The 24328-nt window shown below is 42.6% G+C and overlaps 1 protein-coding gene across 1 annotated transcript; it reads right to left on the reverse strand.

The window, feature by feature from the left end:
- Window positions 1-136: 136 nt before the first annotated feature.
- On the reverse strand, window positions 137-24094 carry LOC110530178. Its single transcript, XM_021613046.2, has 9 exons — window positions 23963-24094; window positions 18904-18955; window positions 18717-18797; window positions 18322-18440; window positions 17232-17346; window positions 17041-17065; window positions 4649-4753; window positions 3198-4508; window positions 137-686 (listed from the first exon to the last, which is right to left on the reverse strand). Exons 2-9 carry the CDS (start codon window positions 18946-18948, stop codon window positions 646-648), a joined length of 1842 nt encoding a protein of 613 aa, XP_021468721.2. The 5' UTR covers window positions 18949-18955; window positions 23963-24094; the 3' UTR covers window positions 137-645.
- Between the last annotated feature and the right edge of the window lie 234 nt (window positions 24095-24328).

Genomic DNA, 24328 nt, shown 5'->3' on the forward strand with positions numbered 1-24328 from the left:
ACCTAGTAGCGTCATCCCTTATGCTTAAAAGTTACTGTCACATAATCACATCTTATTTAAATCAAAGCCTACATCAAGGGACTTAAGAAAAGCTCAGATTCATTGCCTTTGTAGTATAACAACAGTAAAACACCCAGTTGTCTGACAATTTGCTTTTTAATTGTTTTGTTAGCATGATTAGCTTTTACAAATATGCTCCCAGGTTACAGTTTCAACAGCATATTACATTGAGGCACTCCCATAAAGGTTTTATTATTATATCAAAAGTGCTGACTAGTAGCCGACAGCAGCATAAAAGGCTAGAGAGTACAGTAAACATCAGAGGCACTTGTATCTTCAGGAACATTTAACATTTAAGATCAGAGATTCAATTCAAAAGTCTACTTTTCGGCTGGTTTCTTTCTCTCTAAATGACATCATTAGTATATATTCAGCTGTGTAAGGAAACGTTATGAGCAAACATATGTTTTACAGTATTAGCCACATCCTTACATTGAGAATATATTGAGGATTATCCAAATACAAGGCTCTGGTTTTAGCATCTCAGAAGCATTTTACTGTTAGTTGAATGTTTTGTGCAAAGTTGGTTTTCTTCTTCTCTTGTCATGGAACGTGCAGGTTTGCTGAGTCTTGCATGGTGTATTTTTACACAAACTGTTCAGGTTTCTCCATACTTGTACTTGAAGCTGTGGGGAATGTAAAAGAAAATGAAACACATTTACCATATCACCTCATATCACCTCAGTTAGGACTACTTCAGATTAGTTGTGCTATGTTTATATTAATGTGACTCCTGAAAATAACCTCATGACAAAAGTATGGGACAGGGTTGTGTTCAGTATGACAGAACGGTGTGCAACATTGAATTCAATGGAAATGGTAGAAGAGCCCAGTTAAAAACAGGTTGTGATTATGGTGGCCCAGAGGGCAGTTACCATATGGTGGGGCATATTGACCACACGGTCACGCAATGTAGTAAACGTTGAAGAGAACCGAACGCACCCCAGCTCTTTCCGTGAAGTTTGGTAATACCCACCTTCCCATAGCCTACTCACCAAGCAGACACAGTTGTTAGGAAAAAGACTGGCTGAACCAACCACACGACTGGTGAGCTAAGATTGGTGTATGTCCTCAGTTGTGTCAAAAGCATATTAGTTCGGGAGACATCCGTGTCTAATGATCTGATTGATGTCTGGACCGTTAAGATCATTAAGGTCCAGACCGTCCACTGTCTGTCTGTGTGCTCAGAAAAATTATGAGAGGTGACAGAGAGGTTGTTAGCACTGTCTGTCACATGGGGTGAGAGTGTTGTTAGACACATGGTTGTGTGCGTGTATGTGTGTGTGTGTAGTGTTGGTGTGATGACATGCATTAATGATAAATAAAGCAAACATTGAACAAATACACAAAAAGAGTTCAGCAGCACACACACACATACACACACAATCAAACAGTTCATTGTTACACAAGAGAAGTAAGCCAGCTAATAATGAACAAATTATTGTTTAAGTTACAGGGCAAGCAATCATGCATACTACTGTAAGTATACAGAGGACAGTCATGGCATACCAGCATTGTAATGTAGAAAAGAGATTCTAGAAAACACACATACAAATAATTAATATTAAATTAGTACAAAACAATTATTTAGTCAGAGCGTAATTTGATTTGCAATATACATTCACACTAGTGATTTACAAAATGTCAGTAAAAAAGTCAATTTTATCTTTGTTCCCCAAAAGCAATAAACATAAAAAATATCAAATTATATTTTACATATTATACAAACAGTCAAGATCCCTTTGGCATCACGTAGGAATCTTAAGGCTACTTGCGTAACCCCGGGTCTCTGATATTATGAGTGAGATACATCACGAGGGATTCCCCGGAAACTCATTAGCTCTAAGAACCAATCAAACATGTCTGTCGGAGAGAGACAGGTCAAATTATGAAGGTATGCCTAACGAGCTGCATCGCATATCTCCTGTAAGGAGATGCCCTTGAACAGCGCCCAAAAAGTAGCCATACCTGTGGTTAAAGGTCTTCACGGCTCCAAAAAGTTGAACCCATTCCGAAATGGACCTAGGGCTTTCCTACCCAGACCCACTATGCATAAATGCATTTAAAAAATATAGAGACCCATTCCAAAGGGACGCGAGGAAAACTAGACCTGTTCCATATAGAAATGGTCGGATTCAGACCCGGTTCAAGTGGGGGAAGCAGCAGAAAAAGTCATTTTTTAAGCTACTTTATTAACTGGAGCTGATAAAGCACAAGAGGATCTTATCTTGTTTCTATACAGTGAGCGTGTAGAAGGCAAAAACTGTCAGATTGGCTAATAGCTTCTACCCCAAGACTATCAGGCTGCTGAATAGCCATTAGGCAGGCCCCCTCCCCGCCCCCCTCCCCCCCGTGCGCTGCTTGCTAGTCCTGTGCATGCGACTAATAAACCTTCTAATCTGCAAGGGCACATGATTGGGGATCGTTGACCGTTGCTTGGCTCCATGGCTCCACAAAAATAGCTAATCTGAGAACAAAGTGAAACATTACTAGCGTTCACCACGTGGGCTAATAGCCTAGCTAGTTAGCACAGTGCTAACCTGAGAAACAAATCCTTTAACAATGTGAACGTAGCTAGCATTTTCCTTGTGGGTTATTAGCCTAGCTAGTTAGCACAATGTTAGTCGAAGGAAGCTAGCGCTATGTTGGTCTTGCAATGAACAAAAGTGTGGCTCTCGACCGATAAGCAGTGAAAGCTAGGATGGCCGGTCTAGTCAACGCGGCACGGTAGTGGGTTGAGCTAAATGAGAAAGCGAGCTAGTAATTGTACCCTTCCAGGTAGAAAAACCAGTCGGTAGAATAGCTAGCCTTGACTTCAATCATCAACACAAGCTCTCGTATGGATACACAACATCACTATGTATTTATACAGTGATAAATTGTGATTAGAATGAGAGTTTCAGGTCACTCTGTGTTGCAATGGCTACGACAAAGAGAAACTGATGCAGTGAAGAAGCCAAGTAACCAGCACACAGTTCAACACACTAGCCAGCCAATGAAAGACCTCAAAAGTGCTGTCAGTCAAAGCATATAAAGTGAACTTTGTTAGTTACAGTAGCGTCAGCAGTTGCAGGTTGGTTACATGAGCATGCAGCAGGGCTTTGTTCTCTTTTTAATCTTTTTAATCTTTCTGATACCTGGGGCAGAGTGCTTCTCTGTCCCGTCCTCGTCGGACTGTCCGTCTGAATACAGGTAGTGTGACTCTTTGGCCTGTTGACCAGGATAGACCACATTCCTTGATGCTGTGTACGGTGATGCATTGTTTGAGTTAAAATTAGCTGTGGGCTCTGCCATGTATTTGATTAAGTTCTGTTGAGGTTGACAGTGATGGTAGCCCCGGTTGTTATAGCCATCCGCGGTGTAGGTGTTAAACTGAGGGTTACTCTCGTCCACCCCATCCTCGTCGCCAATGACGACAAGCTCGGCCCGGATGGATCCTTCATATCCAAGGCCACGTCCACTGCCATCCTCTGCGGTCTGGTAGCCCATAAAGATGGCGGTGACAGGCTCGGACGTGTCCATGGTGTTCAGGATACTGAAGTGCGTGTCTTCCTGGTAGATCGGAGACGGCCTCAGGTCCATTTCAACTGATGAGTCGTAAAACATCCCTCCTCGCGGGTTCTCTCTAGGGCTATGGTAGAAGTCGTCGGTGGGGAACCCTTTCTCCACACCATAAGAGAAAGGATTCTGGTTATACCCGTTGTTTGGCTGGTAGTACTCTTCATCCTGCCTGCCAATGAAATAATGGACTGGAATGTGAGGGGAGGAGGAAAGAATCTCCAGCCCTGAGTTGTGGACTCCGTCAATATAGTGGAGCTCCTTCCTGGAGAGGACATCACGCTTATACGACTCTTGCTGATACCCATTCCCATTGGTTTCGTGGATGACTTTAGCATTACTCTGTTGGGGTCTGTTGGGGACTGAGGCCCTCCAGCTGCAGGTGTTGGAGAATGCAGGCACTGATTCCTGGTGGCCCCGGTGGTCTTTTGGGAAAGCACCGCTTTGAGGCATCTTCTGCACTATACCCTTTCTGAGCTGCTCCGCCACCTCCATAGGGCTGAGCTCATGGTGGCCCCGAGAGCCACGGGGGGTGGAGAATGCAGGTAATGTTGGCTTCTGGTGGCTCTGTGGGCCACAGTTGGTGGAGAATGCAGACACTGATTCCTGATGGCCTTGGTGGCCCAGTGGGCCGCTTTGAGACTTCTTCTGCTCTGTAGCTGCTCTGAGCAGAACCTCCACCTCCATAGCGCTGAGCTCGTCCACTCTGTTAGAACCATCCCCCAGCTGAGACTCGGCAGACCGCAGGGCATAGACAGACTTGCGGCCGTCGTCATAGACTTTGACCCCTCTCTGCTGGAGCACCTGGGGGGTGACAGTGGATGTGGACAGGACCCGGGTCTCCCCGGTACGGAGATCCTTCTGGACGTTGATCTCCATGGCAAACATGGCTGGAGGAGGAGAGAGGGAGGAGAGACAGAGTGGAAGAGGAAGGGAGAGAGAGAGATGGGTTGAAGTTATATAAAATTAGGGTTGTCAGATCTACAGTACATGCTATTATTGTAATAAATGTTACTAGGAAGTTTCTTACTTTGTTTGGGTGTGTCCTTATTAGATTCAAAGGACTGCTTCTTTGAGATTGGAGGTTTGCAGGACTTTGGGGCATCTGGAGTAGCTGGGTTGATATGGATTGGCTCTGGAAAAAGAAAAGGAGCAATGTTTATTTTTGTATTGCCAATGATAATGTGTATAATGTAATATGTTTTATCAAATACAGTCATGACCCAAAATTATTGGCACCCTTGATAAAGATGAACAAAAAATACTCTATAAAATAAATAATACAAATACTGAGCTATATTGTATGCTCAACAAAATGGGAAAATCATATTATGCTATACTGGTACAATTAATCAGAGAAATAAATGTATTTTTATTCTCAAAAAGATAGGGGTCAAAATTATTGGCACCCCTGTTTTCAATATTCTGGCACCCTCTCCTTGCAAGAATAATGGCATTGAGCCTTTTTCTGGAATATTTTAGATTGGAGAACAGATTGGGATGGAGCTTAGAACAGTCCTCCATACAGAATCTTTCCAGATCCTTGATATCCTTTGTGTGCTCTTATGGACTGCCTTCTTTAATTCAAACCAAAAGCTTTCAATGGGGTTCAAGTCCGGATACTGAGATGGCCATTGCAAAATGTTGATTATGTGGTCAATTAACCATTTATTTGTGGAATTTGATGTGCGCTTGGGGTTATTGTCTTGCGTCCAAGTTTCAGCCTACTGCCAGAGGCAACTATGTTTTTGACTAAAGTATCCAGGTACTGGGTAAAGTTCATGATGCCGTTGACCTTAACAAGAGTCGCAGGACCAGTGAAAGCAAAATAGCCCCATAACATCAAAGATCGACCACCATATTTTACACTAGGTATGGGGTTATTTTCTGCTTATCACATCCTTCTTTCGATGCCAAACCCATCACTGGTGTGCGTGGCCAAAGAGCTCTATTTTCATGTCATCTGACCATAGCACCAGTTCCAATCCTAGTGCCAATGCCGTTTAAAAAACTTCAGACATTTGATTTTTTTTTTAGATGACATGAAAATAGAGCTCTTTGGCCATGCACACCATTGGGAACCTGTAGGACAAAGTCATGACCTTAGGGGTGAAGGTCATATTAGGACGCAATGTCACCTTAGTCGCCTTAGTCGCCAGCAGCGATCGGAGTGCAGGAACGGTGTACGGAGAAGGCATGGAGATTCCCAACGTGTTTAGCCGAGGCCAAAGCCACGAGCAAGGAGGTTCTGTTGGAGTTGATCTTCAGATTCACAGACTCCAGTGGCTCAAAAGGGGGCATAACACAGAACATCCCAAACCAAAGCTAAATCCCAAGTGGGCATAATAGGTTAAGAAACCTGCCTGAGACGGAACCACACCACCAGGGCACAAGCCACAGACCCCAAATCTCTGGCCGGGGGACCCAAACCTACCTGTGCACCTGAGATAATTGATCCCTGCGCAACGGGAGTTGCCATGGGACCTCGCCCAATATACGGACAATCTCTGCAAACCAAGGATGCTTGGGCCAAAGGGGAGCCTCAAAAATCTATGACAAGCCCTTCAGGTGCACCCTCCCCAACGTGGGCCAAGTCATCTCCATGGGGGGGGGGGGGGGGGGGGGGGGGGGGGATGCATAAAGGAGGGTCCGAGGCCTCATCGAGAAAAACAGATGACAATTAGCAGTCTCGCAATGAGCAAAGATCTATGTTGGCCCTGCCAAGCATTTCCTATATGTGACCCGTTACAGAATCTGAGGCGTTTGAAACCGGTTCCTATTTCAAAGTAGGGCCATTAAAAAATATATTTTTGAACATGTGAACTGTCATGTGCCTTAATTACAAACTTGTATGGGACCTGTAAATATTAATACAAATGTTAAATGATCAGCCTAGTTGAGCCAAGGAGAAAGCACTGAGCTATACAGGGAGAAAGACAGGATCCTTCCTGGCTATTCACGATTGGCTGAGATAATGGAGTGGTTGGACATGCCGAGAGATGAGCCCTGATTGGTCTGTCTTGTCACAGGCTTCTGTCTATAACAGAATGGGCTCTTCCGTGGTCAGTTTATAGCTAATATTTGCTATCGCCGATTTTTTGAAAGATACAGTATACAGTGCCTTGCGAAAGTATTCGGCCCCCTTGAACTTTGCGACCTTTTGCCACATTTCAGGCTTCAAACATAAAGATATAAAACTGTATTTTTTTGTGAAGAATCAACAACAAGTGGGACACAATCATGAAGTGGAACGACATTTATTGGATATTTCAAACTTTTTTAACAAATCAAAAACTGAAAAATTGGGCGTGCAAAATTATTCAGCCCCTTTACTTTCAGTGCAGCAAACTCTCTCCAGAAGTTCAGTGAGGATCTCTGAATGATCCAATGTTGACCTAAATGACTAATGATGATAAATACAATCCACCTGTGTGTAATCAAGTCTCTGTGTAAATGCACCTGCACTGTGATAGTCTCAGAGGTCCGTTAAAAGCGCAGAGAGCATCATGAAGAACAAGGAACACACCAGGCAGATACGAGATACTGTTGTGAAGAAGTTTAAAGCCGGTTTTGGATACAAAAAGATTTCCCAAGCTTTAAACATCCCAAGGAGCACTGTTCAAGCGATAATATTGAAATGGAAGGAGTATCAGACCACTGCAAATCTACCAAGACCTGGCCGTCCCTCTAAACTTTCAGCTCATACAAGGAGAAGACTGATCAGAGATGCAGCCAAGAGGCCCATGATCACTCTGGATGAACTGCAGAGATCTACAGCTGAGGTGGGAGACTCTGTCCATAGGACAACAATCAGTCGTATATTGCACAAATCTGGCCTTTATGGAAGAGTGGCAAGAAGAAAGCCATTTCTTAAAGATATCCATAAAAAGTGTTGTTTAAAGTTTGCCACAAGCCACCTGGGAGACACACCAAACATGTGGAAGAAGGTGCTCTGGTCAGATGAAACCAAAATGGAACTTTTTGGCAACAATGCAAAACGTTATGTTTGGCGTAAAAGCAACACAGCTGAACACACCATCCCCACTGTCAAACATGGTGGTGGCAGCATCATGGTTTGGGCCTGCTTCTCTTCAGCAGGGACAGGGAAGATGGTTAAAATTGATGGGAAGATGGATGGAGCCAAATACAGGACCATTCTGGAAGAAAACCTGATGGAGTCTGCAAAAGACCTGAGACTGGGACGGAGATTTGTCTTCAAACAAGACAATGATCCAAAACATAAAGCAAAATCTACAATGGAATGGAATTCAAAAATAAACATATCCAGGTGTTAGAATGGCCAAGTCAAAGTCCAGACCTGAATCCAATCGAGAATCTGTGGAAAGAACTGAAAACTGCTGTTCACAAATGCTCTCCATCCAACCTCACTGAGCTCGAGCTGTTTTGCAAGGAGGAATGGGAAAAAATGTCAGTCTCTCGATGTGCAAAACTGATAGAGACATTCCCCAAGCGACTTACAGCTGTAATCGCAGCAAAAGGTGGCGCTACAAAGCATTAACTTAAGGGGGCTGAATAATTTTGCACGCCCAATTTTTCCGTTTTTGATTTGTTAAAAAAAGTTTGAAATATCCAATAAATGTCGTTCAACTTCATGATTGTGTCCCACTTGTTGTTGATTCTTCACAAAAAAATACAGTTTTATATCTTTATGTTTGAAGCCTGAAATGTGGCAAAAGGTCGCAAAGTTCAAGGGGGCCGAATACTTTCGCAAGGCACTGTAGCTATGGGCAACTGCAAAAGTGTTGCTGTAGCTCTCAAAAGCATTGCTGCCCTGAATTTAGCTGGGTTTAAGTAGATAAACCTATTTCTGGAGGACAATTCCATGCTGACTCACATTTACAAGCATGTGGGGTGGGGCTAAGGCTTAAGAGGTTGTGAATGGTGCTGAATGGGGGTAACAAGGAAGAACTCTCTTAGTGTGAAAATCTCATCAAAATCTTTTACAGGACATTTGCTCCTACTTGTCTTTTAGTGGGATAATGGGTTTTTTAACTTTTAAAGCAGCATAACTTTCCCATGTTTCCTCCAACTACAGTATACGATATACCATTTTGAAGCTTGCTTCTGGAGAAGGTAGGATATTTTCTCCCTCAAAGCGGGCACTGAGATCTCGGGGACCAGTCGATGTGATAATACTGCAGAAGCGCAGGACACACACAACAAATGTGAGCTCGTACCCCAACGTCACATGCCAATGGTCAGATCAGTCAGTGCGCCTCCTGTGAAGTGCCATCTGAAGGGGCGAGACGCCACCTGGTGGACTGGGAGACAATGGTTATTTTTCCAATTCCGCCACTCTTGACAACCGTGTGTCTGAACACGGAGAAGAGACACTTAATTGAACTTACATGAGGGAGACACAACACTTTCAACACCCATGAACCCTGTGGAGGCTAGGGTTGAAAAAAATTGTGTTTTCTGTGCCACAGTTTGCTTAAAGCACAGCCCACTCTGGGTACAAGGGCTCTGGCTATCAGTGACGTACCCCAATTGGCAGTGTCACTTGGGGGTACTGTTGTCACAACAAGCTTCACTCGGTTTAGAAAGTAAACTGAGTTCCAGTAACCGGCTGGCACCCAGTGCTGGACCACACGCATTAAAAATAGACCCAGGGGAGAATCTGTTATCATGGAGGTTACCCTGCTAACCAGTCATAGGTACTGGCGACTAAGCGTCTTGTAACCTAGCCGGGGATGGGACAGACAGCACTGAAAAACTGACCCATTCTGTGGTAACAGACAAGGGTGATTTGTCATTTAATCTAATTCCCAGGAATGAAAAGTGTTGAGTTGGAGACAGACAGCTCATTTAGGGGTTCATATGATCCACAGAGAATGTTTGTGGGATAATAGCATGGTTGTGTTCAACCCTGCTCGTTCCATCAACTCCGCTATCAAGAACCAATCGCCTATAGAGACTATAACCTGTATCACTAGATACCTCATAGGGTCTAGTGAGCTACAGGCAGGAATCAGAATTGAAGCCAAGTAATGAGACACATATGGAGGAGGGGTGCCCCCTTGTGAGCAGAGAGTGAATCGCCCAACTTATTACTCTTACCCTGGGGAGATTAATATGCCCCTTGAACCCTGTGAACACCATGGAACACGGGGTAACAGAGGGGGCATTAAACATGGACAAGCTTCCAACATATACTTTGTGCTCTTGTGAGACTGTATAGCCTGCATTAAGCCTGGCCCCCTTACGGGCACAAGGGGCTCCGGCAATGGCTGACGTATTATCCTGTTTGGCTGCAACCAAATGTGCGGGCACTGTTGTCATAGCAATCTTTTTGTGGAAGGGCACACTGGTAGCTCAAACCCTCCCTCCGGGGGTTTACCTGAACCAAGTGCTCGGGGGCTGCTTCCTCCTCGGACTTGCCCTGCTTCCTCCACTCCCTCCAACTCCAGGAATTGGAAATAGGAGCTGCCATTATGCCGGGGGAAGCTAATACGTTTCATTAGCTGGAAGTTATGCATGCTAGCTGACGTTAGCAGGGAGGCTTTTTATTCTAAGCTAGGCAGGCTAGCCTCTTTGACCGCAGCACAGTACAAAACCCGGCAACAATAATACCAGCCGTCAGACACAGCCTTACAATAAAACAAACACGCACACAAACATGGGGAAAACCAGAGGGTTAAATCATGAACATGTAATGGGGGGAATTGAAACCAGGTGTGTAGAAAACAAAGACAAAACAAATGGAAAATTAAAAGTGGATCGGTGACGGCTAGAAGGCTTGTGACGTCGACCGCCGAACGCCGTTGAACAAGGAGAGGGACCGACTTCGGCGGAAGTCGTGACACGCTCTCCACACCGCAGCGACTTCCTCGTTAGTTTTGTGTTGAATTTAGTCATAACAGAGACCTCTCACAGAAGTCCTGCACTTGGGACTCAGAGGCCATGATTGTGCTTTCGTTGTGGATGTGGTAGAGAAGACTTTCTTTATCTTTATTTGCATGCAATTAACATATATTAACATGCATGACATTTCTCTTGACAGTGGAATAACTATTCTGGCACGCTGCATTAAACAGAGGCATGCTTTACCCGCTCCATGCCGAAAGAGCCCGCTCTTCCAAAGAGAAAAATATATTTTTTTCAAACTTGGTGCGAAGATAGAGCGCTGTTGTTTTCAGTTTAGCTAGCTTGAAAGTCTACATAGGACCTGATCATCAAGGTAGGACCAGACCCTGCATCGACAAGTCTGGGAAGAGAGTCAAGCGGTGCTCGACCAAGTCAGACACAGGCGGTGGGGGTAGCCTCCCATCTTCAAGTAGCCTCCCGTAACCGGCGACAGTGTGCACAGGATCCTGGTTGAGCGCAGGAAACTACTGCATGCCCAGGCAGACAAGACATTTGCTCTGACCAAAGACCCAATCCATCTCCGTGTCCCGCAACTCAAACTCACCTGAGGTATGGGAGACATGCAAGACAACAAACATGAGTATCTTTTTAGTCATTTGGGCATGGTCACGAACTCGGCTCGTTTGCCTTCATTGTTTGCATGAACCATTTTACTCATTGCTACAGCCAGGCCATGCAATCCGAAAGAATACATAATTGGTTTGTGGTTAGGAAACTAGGAGAACAAATACAAACTCCAGCACACAACATCCAGGAAGTGAGCACGCTCTACCACAAAGGGACAGTTTAGTTGCCGCAAACTTTTTTTTTGTGTGAATCATTCCTGCTCACATTGAGGGGAAGTGCATAAAAAATGAATCCAAGCCACAGGGTTATCACCTGTGGAAGGAGAGGCTTCCAGCCAGGCGCGGATTTCATTGGCCTTGTCAGGCGTGATTCTAGTTCTTCAATCGAAGTCGTGAGAGTACGACTGTGTAAAAGGGAACAGTGGTGCCATAATTTGGATTCCCATCTTTAAAGAAAAAAAGATATACTTTTCAAACAAAATCTCTTTCTCTGAGCAATTGTATGAATATATAAATATTAAATAAATGTTAAAATGTGGAGCATACAATATAGCTCAGTATTTCGAGGCCTAAGGTTCCATCTGGCATTTTTGTCAAAAATTATCGATATCCCCAGAGTCAGATGAACTCGTGGATACCATTTTTATACCTCTGTGTCCAGTATGAAGGAAGTTAGAGCTAGTTTTGCGAGCCATTGTTAGCCCAATGACTAGACTTCTAGCGCTAGTTAGCAACTTCCTTCAAACTGGACGTGTAGACATACAAATGGTATCCACGAGTTCATCTGACTCTGGGGAAGTAGATAAAGGGCTCATTGCCAAAATCCCGAAGAATCCCTTTAAGTGAAAACATTTTAAAACTAGAAAGTTCTATCTGCATAAACCCATTTAACAAGGCTCTATCTTCCATCCAATCACAAGCCTGATGATCATAATACATTTTATGTATTTGATTATGTGTTCAATCTTGGTCCAATATTGTTATTCGATCATTTATGTATTCAAATAGCTACAGTTTTCTTAAAAACTGAACATGTCTAAGTGTCAGAACCTTATAGAACCTTGTAGAACCTAGAACCTTCCTCATCGACTTATCCAGACTAAGGAAATAGCTAGATGACTCAGTATTGGACTTGCGGTAGCTCCGTAATGCTGGCTAGCGTATTAGCTCGATTTGGGCCTACCCCCACACCAAAGCTAGTTAGCGTTGCTAGCTAACAACTCGGAATAATGACCATACTCACCCCTGGATGTGCCAATTCCCAGCAACTATCCCAGAAAATTGCTGAATTGGAGGGTAGAGTGTCTATTCTTCATCAGATTAAAGAAGATGAACAGCTGATTGACTCTTTGCTTGAGTCTGCCAAAAACGTGGTAAACGAAGCCACTTGCCCATGGCTTGTCACCGCGTCCTCGGGAAGAGCCTGCAGCTGTGAGACAAACTTTGATCCCGTTAGAAGAGCCCTGGCCATGACAGGGAGCTATACTCAAGCATCCGGTCTGCTCCATTTCCTTCTGCTCTGCCTCAGGAGCCATGGATCATTATACAGAACCAAAAAATCCTGGCAGGAAAACGCCAAGGCAAAGTGATGCCTTGGAACTGGGAAACAGATACCGGGTATTGGAAGAGTCGGAGGTCTCTGCCGCTGGCCCCAAAGGAACAAACAACTCTGCCCGGAAGCAAGTGAACCCACGCCATCTAAACAATTTACAACGACACAGCTCTACAACTAGGCCCAAACAACTTTCTAGGAGGAAGATAACTCAAGAGAGACGCAACTTAAGAAAATTACCAAGCAGCAGTCCCACTGTCCTTATTGTGGGCTCATCCATGATCCAAAATGTTTCTATTAGGAAAACAGAGACCATCTGTTACCCGGGTGCCTGGATCCGGGACATTGACTGTATGTTACCGCTACTCATTAGTGAACACCCGGCTGCTACAGCTATCACAGTCCATGTAGGGACAAATGATATTAAACTACATCAATCTGAGCAACTTAAAAGGGACTAAATCACTGATTCATACTCTACTCCAATCAGGTTAACAATGCATTATTTCAGGTCGACTCCCATCTCCACGCTCTAAGGATAATAATTTCAGTCGTATACGCCAGCTACACATCTGGCTTAAAGGTTATTGTTGTTCAATAAGCATACAATTTATGGACAATTTTATTCGACCAAATGTATTTCTCCGGGATGGATTACATCTGAATAGGTATGGTACAAGCATTCTCTCCTCAAACCTGGCTCTCACTATAGTCTCATACAGAGCATGTGAGAATATACAGCCATGGGGGTTGATACTCGGAATTGGTCGATTCCACATCAGACTATATTCATTGTTCCCCTCCCAGCTTTAAATAGCACTACAGGTGCTGATAACATGGATTAAACTTTTGATGGACTTTATGTTATTGTTACACTATTGTCAAGGTACCGTGTTGCCACTTCCTCGCCCAGGCAGAGGGGTATTGTTAGATGTAATCTCGTCTCCATCCAACTCAGGCCCGTCAGTAGTTACACGAGGAAGCATCGCTCATCTAATATTACCTTGAATGCTCCTTCTGATATGAGCTCTCAAAATAGTGGCCTAGAATTATTCATTTGAATGCTGGAAGCTTGATCCAAAAGTTAGATTTAATTGAAATACTGGTCTGACAATCACATGCTGACATATTGATTACATCTGAATCCTGGCTCTGTTTCTCTGTTCCAAACTCAGATGTTCTGTTAGCTGGGTACAATGTCTACAGAGGTGAAGGTATTTCTATATATGTTAAATGCAACCTAGATGTCACTGTGTCAATTTCTACTTCTGTTCCTGAAACAGTATGAATGCTTAGTTCTAAATGGGGTCCTTGTTCATAATGCACTATTAACGCTAACGCTAGCGGGAGTTTATCGCCCACCCTCAGCTACGGTATCTGCTCTATGCAAATTGTTTGAGTTAATGTCTTATTATGCAATCTCTGAATGATGGATTATCGGAGATCTCAATCTGGACTGGCTGATGCTAGCATCGCTTAAATTAAATAGACATTTGTAACGAACTAAATCTTACTCAACTAATACCTATACCTATCCATCCTAATCCAAAAGACCCGGAAACATCTACATTAATAGACCTTATCTTAACAAATACACCTCACTAATATATAGCTTGTGGGTTATTTGCAAATGACATCAGTGACCACTGCCCTATTGCATGTATCAGGCAAAAAAAAACCTGACCCCCGTATAATTCTAAAGATAAACTATAAACACTTCTCAGAGCAAGCCTTTATCCATGACCTTTATTACTCAGAGCTTTTATCCACAAACTACATAATGGACCCAGTTTTAGTGTTCTCTTTCTTTTCATAAATGTTTACCTCCATGGCTGTTAAACACGCCCTGTTAAAGCGACTTAGGGTAAAAAATGTAACTAATCCTTGGTTCTCCTCTGATTTGAAAATCCTTTTCCAGCAAAAGAATCAAGCATGGGCCTTGGCGAGGAAAACTGGTGAAACAGTTGATTGGCTGCTTTTTAGGCAATTGAGAAATAATTGGACGGGAGGAATAAAAAAGGCAAGATCTAGGTGTTATGACAGAGTCTGCTGGTGATCCCTACTAAATTCTGGAAAACCGTTAACTCACTTAAACGAGGAAACACCTCGACGTCCCTGCCACAGCAAATTACATCGGAATCTGGGATCGTCAGTGACCCAACTAAAATTTGCACTTTATTTCTGCTGGTGTTCTTTTTTAAAGAAAAAATTGCCAATATGATCCTGACCAGTCTATTGTTTCAGCCCCTCAGCCCACACCTGAAGTGGATAACAGTAAGCCGGTTTTTAATTTTCAAAAAGTCACAGAAGATGAGGTCTTATCTGCTATAGATTCAAAGAAATCGTTAGGTGCTGACAATCTGGATCGATATTTACTCAAGTGTGTGGCACCTATCATTGCTAGTGCAGTGACGCACATCTTCAATCAAACATTAGTCGTAGGAAAACAGCTTCTGTTTTACCGCTCCTCAAGGGAGGTGATGGTAGTGAATTGGATAATTATCGGCCCATCTCTAAGCTCTCCTGTTTGGCTAAAATTATAGAGTCATTGGTGAATAGGCAACTACAATCCTTTGAACTGTTAACAATACTTGTTCTAGCAATCAATCTGGCTTCAGACATAAACACAGTACCACTACGGCCACTGTACATGTTGTAAATGATATTGCTAATGCCCTAGATAATGGAAAGTACTGTGCCGCCTTGTTCATAGATTTGTCTGTGCCACCTTGTTCATAGATTTGTCTTTTGACACTGTAGACCATGCGATAATTTTGGGTAAGCTGTCGTCAATAGGACTGGGATGGGATACCTGTCATTGGTTTCATGACTATCTAACGGATAGAAGCCAGGCTGTTAGAGTCGACGGCATCCAATCGGAGCCAGTGGAGTTGGTTAAAGGGGTCCCACAAGGTTCTATACTTGGTCCATTACTGTTCACTCTCTACTTAAACAATATCGGTGATGAGGTAAGAAAGTGTAAAATTAATTTATATGCTGATGACACTATCATGTACTCTATTGCTTCAATGGCTGACCAAGCATTATCGCAGCTGGACACCGATTTTTACAGTTGAAACTTGTTTTAAATGCTAAGAAAACACATTTTATGATTTTTAATAGGTCCAACAAGTTGGTTGAAAATACACTTGCACTTACGAGTTTAGATGGCTCTCAAATAAATCAGATTTCTGCATATAAATACTTAGGGATTTGGCTGGATGATAAACAGCCTTTTAAAATGCATATTGATGAACTTTGTAAACGGCAAAAAAATCAAGCTAGGCTTCCTCTATAGAAACAGGGATATGTTTGTCCTCCACAAATAGAAGACAAATTGTGCAAGCTACTTTTATGTCTGTTATAGATTATGGGGATATTATTTACATGCATGCTACGGCATCCACACTTAAACCGCTGGATGCTACTTATCATTGCACATAATAATCATAATAATCAATAATCATCATTATTACGGGTGCTAGCTACAGAACTCACCGCTGTGTTTTATATCAAAATGTGGGTTGGACTTCGCTGTCCGTGAGACGAGAACAACATGCTCTCTTGTTTGTCTATAAAGCACTTCTGAATAAACTACCATCTTATTTATCATCACTCATCAACATTATAATTATAATTTATAAAACCAGGTCTCAAGCGTGGATCACACTTGAGGCCCCGGCAATCTTCACAGAGTTGGGTATGGCTGCCTTTTTGTGTTTACGCTCCTTGCATATGGAATCGCCTGCAGTCCAAACTTAAACTTGACTCTTGTCCCCCTTGCCCATTTTAAACATTTATTGGAGGATTTTTGTATTGCTTGTAACTGCTTTGGGTAATACAAGTTATTGTGCTATTAGGGGAATAACCTATAAAGTATGTGTAAATGTAACAGTCTGCTGTAGTATTTTTTTTGTGTTATCTGTGATCGTTTTGTTTGTCTTGTGTAATTTCTTAATCATTGTACCGAAACTGTATGTGTAAACATGTATACGCAGGGCCCAGCTGTAAAAGAGACCTTGGTCTCAGTCTGTGTTCCTTGTTGAAATAAAGGTATAATGGCTGAAACCAGATTGACATTTCAGAGCCATAAGATTCTATCTGCGATTGCACCCACCCCCCAAAAAACTAATTTACAATTGTCTCAGGATTTCGATACTCTGCACTTTAGGTACCTTTAAGGTGTGGATATGGGTTATGAAAGAAGAATTCACTACAAAACAGTTCTGAGATCTGGGATGTGAAAACGTTAATGCCTTATATCTCAGAACTATGCTTTGTACAGATATAACCTTATAGTCCCAAGGTTACGATTTGTATTATCTGTTTTGTACAGTCTTTTTTCCTCATCTTTGTCAACGGTGCCAATAATTACGATCACAAAAACGTAATCAGCAAGCTAGGAAAAGGACTTACCTTCTTGGAAATTCTCCTTTGCGTCCTATAAGATCACATAAAACAAAGAGACTAAAAGTCAGCAACCTCAAATAAAACATTCAGATACAACCGTGTTAGATATACATCTACAGTACTCTCATTGTGGCCAAAGCGAAAACATCTAAGACAGAAATAGCTCAATGTCAATAAGTACCGTACCGTCCAAGTACCTTTATTATCTCCTCAGGTGTTTTCTCGATAGCTTTCAGCCTCTTCAGTATGAAGCCCTCATTTTTCGAAATCATTGTCTCTTCCCTCTCCAGAGCCTCAATCTCTTTCTCCATCCTGCAAGCCCAGACGAAGAGGGTTCAAAGGTCATATCACCTCGCGGAGAAGGAAAAGGAAAAGGATTGGTGAGCTGACTGTTTTCTCATCTTCTGAAGACTTTCTGCTCTGACTGGAGTCTCGTCAAAGGTGTAAATTGGCAAACTGATCATGGCTGGCATCAGACAGACCTGAGGTCAACGGCCCCGGCATCCCTCCTCTGCCAACCCCATCAACGCTGTGCCGTCCCAGCCAACTGGCACAAGCGTGACACTTTGACACCTACAGTCCAAATGACACTATCCCAAAGTGGTACCACCCTAACAGAATGGCACCTACTCTGTGAAATATTAACAAGTGTCCATTGAGTGGAGGGAGGAGTGCAGAATGAGACTATTTGGAGATGTCCTTCTCTCTTACTAAAGAAACAAAAAAGACCTGAACACTATATCACTCCTTATGCCACCTTTTAATAATGACAATTGTTTCAATCCTAGGTGGTCTTCATTAGGTTAAAAAAGTCTCAGTTACTGGAGTTGGTGGACCTAAAGATCACTCTGCTGTTGTCTTATTACCAGCACCTTAGGGTTTTCGGGGAATGCACTGACTGCCACTTGGTCAAATTGGTACACATCTAAGGGATTTAGGTCTAACTGGACAATGGATGGACTGCCCTTCACCACAGACTGTCCAATACATGTTGTCTTCAGTGTGTTGATGCAGTGACTGTCTCTTGAGCATAGAAATCAAATAAATAGAACAGGCATCCCCATGTAAAAGCAACACTTGACTGTAAGCGGAACAGATGTTTTAAATGAGTAAGATTTATAACACTAACCAGCACTTTCACATAACACTTAACCAACTGTTGCTAAAAGCATTTCTCAACATAATACGGCCTATGTTCGATCAGGCAGCCATGTTAAACCAGCAATGTAAACATAGATCAGTTTATACATGCTCAAATGGAGTATGAGTTGTCTCGGCTTACTGTACCTGTGGATGCTGGTCTGGAGGAGTTTAGTTTGTTGTTGATCTCCCCTCAAAGTCTCTCTCTGCTGTGGGCTTTGGTTGCTCGTTCCATCCATGAGCCACTGTTCCCTCAGAGACTTTTTCTGTTCAAAGCAGAAGAGGAAAGGAACGGCTTAAGTGTCGGCCTAAGTGTCCTGAGACATTCATTATTTTTTTACACGCTGATATGTATTTTAATGGACTGCTCAACTGCAGTGACCATAAAATATCAAACTGTCAGAAAGCCTTGGTGCTTGGAATTCTCACTGTCATTAGATGTTGACTTACGAATTCATCCAATGTTGTTGAAATTATGTGGTCTGACTATATGACAGTAAGTAACTATAATTTGATCACGTCATCACATTATCTTACTGTACCTTTAAGTGCTGAAGCTTTAACCTCTCCTGGTCTATTTCCAGCTTTTTATGAACAATGTCTTCTTGGACTTTTCTCTTATCCTGCAGATACAATATAGTTATGAATCTTGCTACAGTACTGAAAAACAGGTATTGTTCAGAAGTTGATTTGCTGTAAGAGGACCAGACTGATTCCAGGTCAGTTTACCGTTATTGCTTGGAGTCGGTCCTTTACCAGTTCTGCCTCTTCCATACTGACCCTGGACCAAAGAAATTGAAAAGTGAGGGGAGGAAATTTAATAGAGAAACTAGAATAAAAACAGTATCTAAAAAGTGATCATTTGGCACATACAATCCTGTATACACTGTATAGAGCTTCACTATGGGTTGAGAGGGAAAGTTAAAGGGATTCAGATTATTTTCGACTTGTCTTCAAAGTGAACTATCCCTTCAACTGTTAAAAACAGGATAAGCGCAAGTGGTGATTGAAAGAGTGACTTGACAAATTTGACCCGGAACAAAAGGGTTTGACTTCCACAATGTCACAGACACAGGAGGTTGTATTTAAATATAAAATATATAAATACTTATTTAAATACCCCAAATAGTATTTGAACCCAGGTCTGGGTTTTAGCCTACCTGATCAGACCTGAAACAAGAGTCTGGTCTAGCCACTAAAACACTCAACTGTATTTCTGGTCTGAGAGAGCAAGGCATTCAAACCCCTCAGATCTTACTCCAGAAATGTTCTGGCCTACAAGGCAAGAGTCTCCAAACTCGCCATATCAATTGGGAGTGGTATAGATATAGTAAAGCAAGTCAACTGGTGTGATGATACGCATACTTACAAACATCACAAGGTGCAAAAATGCATGGACTTTATGGACTCTGTCACATTCTGTCAGGGGTGCTTCTGTTGTGCTTATGTGTGGTGATAGTGACAGGGATGACCTATGGGCCTGAAAAGGCATGCCAGCACCTCCCTGATCTCCTGACACTTTTTCCCCCTGTCTCTCACCATGCCCCACAGATATTCCAGCCAGGCTATGTCCTCAGACAGATAGCCCCCTTAATGGGATGACACAGCAGCAGCCTCCACATCTGCTATTCACATAGAGGTACGAACATAAAACAGATGTCTTCCAGATACTGTCCAAAAAAAATCTGTACATAACTGCTTATTCCTTTCTGATTCTGCTAGTCCTCTAACAGGGAATTCTGAAAATCAGTGTAGATAACGGGGAGGAAACAGATTTAAAGAAGGATTTTGAAGCCTTGAGACAATTGAGAAATAGAGGGTGAATGGGAAAGACAAAAGATTGAAGTGCCTTTGAACCCCCGTAGTAGGTGTGTCCAGGCATTGTGTCCAGGCATTGTGTCCAGGAATTGTGTATAGGAATTGTGTCCAGGCATTGTGTCCAGGCATTGTCAATATGTTTTGATCCGAGCAGACCCAGATGCACCACATCATACTTCTCAGTCTAGGGCCAGATGAGGATAGAACAGTATTTGGTAAACCCGCTACGATCTAATTCTAGTAAACTAGAATGAGAGAGTCAGACCAAAGTCTGGCAGTCGGTGCAGTTTAAGATGAGGGAGAATTATATTTTTAATGAGCATGGCCTTATTTGTATTACAGCATATTGGATGACTGTCATTCGTATTCCATTCACCCTGGTCAATGTAGCATCGATAGGTTTAGGCTACTAAACGATACTTGAATTTTCCCTGTAGCCATTATGAGGTTTTATAACCTAGCCTATGAATGAACATTCACAACGTAGCTGCACAGGTTGAGAGGATGTTTTGTAATTAAGGTGAATGACATCGACACATTCAATTCAGCTTTGCACACACTTGCCTGCATCTAGCTGATCTAAGTGTAATGATTAGTCCAACAGTTGCAGATGTGAGTTTCTATTGGACAAACTTATCCCCATTTCATTCCGTTTGCTTCCATTTAAGAAATGTTTCTCAATACAATCGGCAGAATGAATACAGCCCTGATCACATGCAAACACATTTCACTTTCATAGTGGCCATATAAAAACACCATGATCACTTTGCCTATTGTATGTATAATTCCTTCTAGCTACTATCTACGTGCTCTCCTCCTCTCACCTTTTCCCTTCGTCCCTGTCACCGTTTCCCTTCGCTCGTTGACTTCAGCACACAACTCATCAGCTGTCTGTGACCAGGCAAAAAGAAACCTTCCAAGCCAAACCTTCATATCATGATCGCTAACTGCTACACACAGCCTACATCCTTGTCACGCCATAGTCAACATAGCTGCTAGAACTAATGCATTAGTAAACCCACTACAATCATGCAGTACAGTGCACAGTCAGAAAGCAGTTTAGCAGTTACACCGGTAGGCCCCGGTGGCAATAAATTAATAAAACCAAAAGCTTACCTTGACTTGGAAGATTTCCAGTGTTGGATAGCCATAGCCAGCTAGCTAACATAGCATCCCTCTCTGTTTGAGCTGAGTGTTTGTGTAGGCTAAACAAGCTAGCTGCATTCGCTAGCTAAGTGAAAGTTTAAAAAATACGACCAAATATAGCTATCTCTTTCTCTTGCTTCTCCTTAATTTTGAAGAAATGAATTTGTTAAAAACTCATCAACTATTGTCTTTCTCTCTCTTTGAGTCAACTACTCACCACATTTTATACACTGCAGCGCTAGCTGTAGCTTATGCTTTTAGTACTAGAATCCTTCTCTGATCCTTTGATTGGGTGAACAACATTTCAGTTCATGCTGCAAGAGCTCTGATAGGTTGGAGGATGTAATTACTGTGAAAGTCTATGGAAGGGGGTGAGAACCATGAGCCTCCTAGGTTTTGTAAGTCAATGTACCCAGAGGAGGACGGAAGCTAGCTGTCCTCCGACTACACCATGGTGCTATCATACAAAGTGCTGCTGAGGCCACTGTAAACCTTCATTGCATTAATAAATTATTTGGTGACGTGAATATTTTTTTAATTAACTAGGCAAGTCAGTTCAGAACAAATTCTTATTTTCAATGACAGCCTAAGAACAGTGGGTTAACTGCCTTCTTCAGGGGCAGAACAACAGATTTTTACCTTGTCAGCTCGGGAATTCGATCTTGCAACCTTTCGCTTATAAGTCCAACGATCTAACCACTAGGCTACCTGCTGCCCCAATATATTTAGTATAGTTTTATCTAAAAAGGATAACGTTTTTAATAAATCACTATTTAAAAAAAAAAATGAAATTCACATGGTTCTACCCTTCCTCCTCTGAGGAGCCTCAACTGTATGAAGTCCAAATGGAATGGCATTCTGTCAGATCAGAGAATGATTGCAATGAGGAGCTATATCTTGTATGTATAATCACATCCAATGTCTCCGGTCTCCACCCAACATTACTGAGGCTGGGTGAGGTACGGTGCTACTCAGACAATACCTTGACATCAAGCCAAGGGGTGGGAAGCACTGTGGTAGAACATGAGAAAGATGCTCCCATCATTATGTCCTCACCAACACAATATGCCAGAGGAGCACCAGTTGCCACCTTTCACCACACAACACTCAATGCTTCCCATGGGGGAAAAAATGGGGTGAGGCATCTACATACTGTACATAGAGGAATGAGCTGGCCGAACCACGCCTCTTGCATTGCATGCTTGTATAGTGAAGCGCTGTCTAAAAATAGCAGGTCGAAATAGCGAGTGCTGCATTCTGCTGCAAATAATGTGTGTCTGTCTCTTCGAAAACAGAGCTAAGCAAACAGGTGATATTTAGAACTGAAGTACAGTTATTGTCCTTCATTTACAAATGTATAAACATTTGGGCTGCTGTTATGGTCGTTGTAGCTACAGTGCTACAGGTTATTGACCTGAAGCCTTTGTGACTCAATAATGTCATGTGGCATAGGGCCAGTTATGCCAATGCTGATTACAACACGTATCATCATCACACAACTCTGTGCATCAGCTTGCAGCATAAACAATTACATTCAAGAATTGGAAAATTAAAATGGTACTCACTGACCCCAACCCTGGTCAGCATTGTGAAGTGTGTGATATACGTGTGACTAATTAGGCTGGACACCCTTTTGACCCTTAGGTTATCACTTCTGAGAAGTCTAAGAAAATGTGAGACCTAATGAAAGACCTAAACAACAGCATTTTTTTTTACCTGGCCTGATACCTCACACTCCAGGCATAAGCGGTCACCTAGGGCCCCAGGGCGATTTTTCTGTTGTTGTCAGTCACTGACCGTCACTCAATTAACCATGTCAGCACCCCAACCAAATCTCGTGCAAGGCCCCCAGAAGGCTAGAGTCGGGCCCCGATCACACTTGGTAGCTAAGTACACTATACAGCAATATGCAGACTCTTAATTGCTTTTCTTTATACTCGGATCCCCAGCACCCGCGCAGAACAATCGGCTGTGTTTCAATCTCTCCACATAGTGAAGAGTGGAAGCTCCAAACTGTGATGGTCAGTTCCTTCTAAGCTGCCTGCCCTAAGCTGATCATTGGTGACTTATCCAGGCAGCAAATCTGCTAGGGCATCTGCTTGCACAACAATAATTGTGTGGACACATGGCTTTCAAAATGGCACATGGACGATAGTCGAGCAGTATTCAAAATGTAGCAAACAATTAAATGTGCACTCTTCCTTCATGCTGTTATTTGATGGGTGTATATTTCTTTCCAGGAGCAAAGAGGACTGATAAGGGCTCAAGCAAAGCGCTTGTCAATAATATAGCCTGAATGCACAAATCATGGACAAAGAATGAAACAGAAGTACTGTGTATTCCACGCCTATTATGGTATTTTTTTTCCCAAAGTACTACATTAGAATAGCTTGTGAGTGTGCAGTTGTCGCATGCATGCAAAAAATGTGTCCCAAGTAAAAGTACCTATAAAATGACATTGAATCCCCATGCCGTCGCATGCCATGACAGGTTCTGAATGCACCCAACAGATGGTGAAAACTGAAAAGGTTTAAGCGAAGCTTTAAGGGATTAATGGAGACCCCGCAGTCACCCTGTCCAATTGTTTTATATCGTCACGCATAAAAAAAAGAGTAATTGAACATAGCAGTGAAATGATGTTGCAACCATTCAAAAGTACACCGTACATAGGTTAAAACCTATACAAAGGTATACCGTATTGCATAGTTAATATAACGTATAAGTTAAACTATTCTCCATGTCAGGTATCAGTGCGCTCATGGCCAAATTCTACAACATTGCCAAACAAAAAGTAACGGTTTGAGAAAATAGCAATAACACTCACCAGTTATATAAGTGAACAAAGGCAGGATATGGATTATAAATGCCTTGGTGGCTCAAATTCTCAAATTCACTATACTTCTCAAGTGGACAGTGCTCTGTCCCGCACAACGCGGCAGTCAGGTACAGTGTGTGGGGATTGACCGGAGCCAGGGTTACGCATGATTGGCAGCTTGCCTTTACACCAATAGCAACAGTGCAAGTGTCATAAGTAACACTTCTCAATGACTGGTGGGCTTAATTGAAACGTCGAGAAAGCCATATGCTCTCTCTCTCTCTTCATCTCACTGAAACAAAGCTTCTCTTAGATTTTTTTTTTTACTTTACAAAGAAAACAATCTTTGCTTTGCTCTTCCTTGACCTTGACAGA

Source organism: Oncorhynchus mykiss, chromosome 8, assembly GCF_013265735.2.
Source record: "Oncorhynchus mykiss isolate Arlee chromosome 8, USDA_OmykA_1.1, whole genome shotgun sequence".
NCBI classification, from domain to species: Eukaryota; Metazoa; Chordata; class Actinopteri; order Salmoniformes; family Salmonidae; genus Oncorhynchus; species Oncorhynchus mykiss.

Excerpts from the sequence above, each read along its gene's own strand:
- LOC110530178 (XM_021613046.2), bottom strand. The coding sequence starts at position 18,948 with ATGGAAGAGGCAGAACTGGTAAAGGACCGACTCCAAGCAATAACG. Across the intron at positions 18,441-18,716 it reads TAAAGCTTCAGCACTTAAAG|AAAAAGTCTCTGAGGGAACA; the intron begins GTACAGTAAGAT and ends TGCTTTGAACAG. Across the intron at positions 4,509-4,648 it reads TAAGGACACACCCAAACAAA|CCATGTTTGCCATGGAGATC; the intron begins GTAAGAAACTTC and ends CTCCTCCTCCAG.